This window comes from Austrofundulus limnaeus, unplaced genomic scaffold (assembly GCF_001266775.1).
Source record: "Austrofundulus limnaeus strain Quisiro unplaced genomic scaffold, Austrofundulus_limnaeus-1.0 Scaffold358, whole genome shotgun sequence".
NCBI classification, from domain to species: Eukaryota; Metazoa; Chordata; class Actinopteri; order Cyprinodontiformes; family Rivulidae; genus Austrofundulus; species Austrofundulus limnaeus.
The window spans coordinates 55,399-57,962 of NW_013952760.1; the positions used below are offsets into that span (position 1 = coordinate 55,399).

The 2,564-nt window shown below is 49.7% G+C and overlaps 1 protein-coding gene across 1 annotated transcript in view; it reads right to left on the reverse strand.

Annotated features, from left to right (window-relative positions):
- Positions 1-2,564, reverse strand: part of fbxl19 (F-box and leucine rich repeat protein 19) — a 14,652-nt gene that overhangs the window by 3,906 nt on the left and 8,182 nt on the right. The window contains exons 3-7 of the mRNA XM_014023117.1: positions 1,758-1,901; positions 1,171-1,257; positions 910-1,095; positions 737-769; positions 8-475 (exon numbers count right to left, since the gene is read on the reverse strand). Coding sequence (XP_013878571.1) covers positions 8-475; positions 737-769; positions 910-1,095; positions 1,171-1,257; positions 1,758-1,901 — 918 coding nt within the window. The remainder of the gene's footprint in view (positions 1-7; positions 476-736; positions 770-909; positions 1,096-1,170; positions 1,258-1,757; positions 1,902-2,564) is intronic.

Here is a 2,564-nt window from a genome sequence, read left to right on the forward strand (position 1 = left end):
CCCTCCCTCCCTCCCCCTCCGACTCCTCGCTGGCGCTGAAGCCCAGCTCAGCCAGCCGCCGCGCCCTCTCCCGCTCGCTGCGGCTCCGCTCCCTGTCCGCCCGGCTGCCGCTGCTGTTCCCGTAGACGGCGGGAGGAGGAGGAGCGGGGGAGGAAGATGAAGGTGAGGACCCTCCCCCCTGCTCCCCCCTGAGGGAGTCATCAGAGTCGGACTCGGAGTCGGACTCTGAGCTGGAGGAAGAGGAGGACGACAGCTCGGGCCGGCGCAGACACATCCTCTTGAACCGCTCCAGTTTCTCTCTGTGGTGGGAGCGCTGGTCCACGCTCGACGCCGAGCCTCCTGCTCCGCCTCCTCCACTGACCCCGCCCACTGACTGAGATGAAGAGGAGGAGGAAGAGGCTGAGCCCTGCTGTCCCGCAGCTGCTCCCCCAGAAGATGACATGGGGCCGTTGGTCTCCGACTCCTGCTTGGGTTTCTGAACACAGAAATCACGTTTAGGATTAAAACTTCTGTATATTACTTTATTACTGCTTTATTACTGTTTTATTACCACTATTATATTACTGTTTTAATACTACTGTTTTACTGCTTTATTACTGCTTTATTACCACTATTATATTACTGTTTTAATACTACTGTTTTACTGATTTATTACTACATAATTACTGTGTATTACTGCTGTATTACTGATTTATTACTGTGTAAAAGAAGAAACTGATTAAAAACTGTTCTGTACCTTTTTGAGGCGTTTCTCATGCGGACTTTTCACCTGCAGAACACAAAGGATGAAGAACAGGTGAACAGAGGAAGAGTGGCTGCACATTCAGATAACACACTGATCCAACAGAACCCAGCAGAACCAAACAGAACTGAAGTCCCAGTCTGCAGCTGGACCGGAGCTGAGCTCACCTTCTTCTTGGCCCCGATGTCCGGAGGCTGCTCCTTCTCCTTCTTCTTCTTGTGGACCCCCTCTCCTCTCCCTGCCTCCTCCAGGGAGGGAGGGGCTTTCTTTTTTGGGGGCGGGTCTTCAATGAGCTTCCAGCGCCCCTCCTCTCCGTTATCCAGCTTCCGTTTCCCTGAGCCGTCCGTCTGGTCCTGGACACAAACAGAGCAGGTTTCAGTTCCTCAGGCTGGATTTGTGGAGACCCTCAGGACCGGTCTGACCCTTACCTTACTGGTTTTTCCCTCCTTGTGGCACTTTGGACACTCCCAGCAGTTTGGGATTTCATCGTTGATGATTCCTTCAGCTTTGCCCATCTGAGGAGGAAACAAAACATCYKGACCATCAACTCCACAGATTCATCAGATATACAACTGAGACCAACCCGAGACCAGCCAGACTGACCCGAGACCAGTCTAAGACCAGCCAGACTGACCTGAGACCAGCCTAAGACCAGCCAGACTGACCCGAGACCAGTCTAAGACCAGCCAGACTGACCTGAGACCAACCCGAGACCAGCCAGACTGACCCGAGACCAGTCTAAGACAAGCCAGACTGACCTGAGACCAGCCAGACTGACCCGAGACCAGCCAGACTGACCAGAGACCAGCCTAAGACAAGCCAGACTGACCCGAGACCATCAGAGACCTGTTGGGACTGACCTGAGACCAGCCTGAGACCAGCCAGACTGACCAGAGACCAGCCTAAGACAAGCCAGACTGACCTGAGACCAGCAGAGACCTGTTGGGACTGACCTGAGACCAGCCTAAGACCAGCCAGACTGACCTGAGACCAGCAGAGACCTGTTGGGACTGACCTTCAGACAGCTGGGGTGGATGATCTCGTTACAGATGGTACACTCCATCAGACACAGGCTGAACTTCTCCTCCTCAGAGTCCACCGTGTCCTCCTTCCCCGCCTCTCCACATGCAAAACACACGGCTGTGTGAGGCAGCACAGGCTGTGGACACACAGGTGAGTCAGACAGGTGAGCACAGGACCATGGATGTAACCGAGGTTATCTTGTGCTCTTATTTTGAAACAGCCAGGTTTTATTCCTGTTCCTGTTTGACCTTCATGTGTAAAGAGTCACTGATCAAAGGTTTAACTGAACAGAGTTTAGTGTTGTTGGTTAAAGATTTATTATATTTTATTATTATTGAGTCTAAACTTTCAGTCTCCACAGAAACAAACATGCAGTGAAGATTAAAAATAATTTCATATTTAACTTAAAGTGTCTGTGACATGCATACTCCTCAAACACAAAGAACTCAAAGAAAACATCTTTATAGTTGAGAGAGTTGGAATAACACACGATTTAACCCATTTTGTCTCATAATTGACATATTTTCTGTTGAACTTGGCTCAGCCAAAGTTAAACAGGAAGTGACATCAAAGGGGAACTCTTTAACAAAGAAAACTCTGGTCTTTGTTTATTGAAACAATATTATTTGAACTCTGACTCTTCATCTCTCTAGCTGTGTTTCCATTACAAATGTGCGCAAAGCTTTGTTGATATTCTGTTAATGTCTAAAAAACACAGTTTTGCAACTGCAGTGTTTCCATTAAGTCAGGGGTGTCAAACTCCTGTCCTCGAGGGCCGCTATCCTGCATGTTTTAGAGG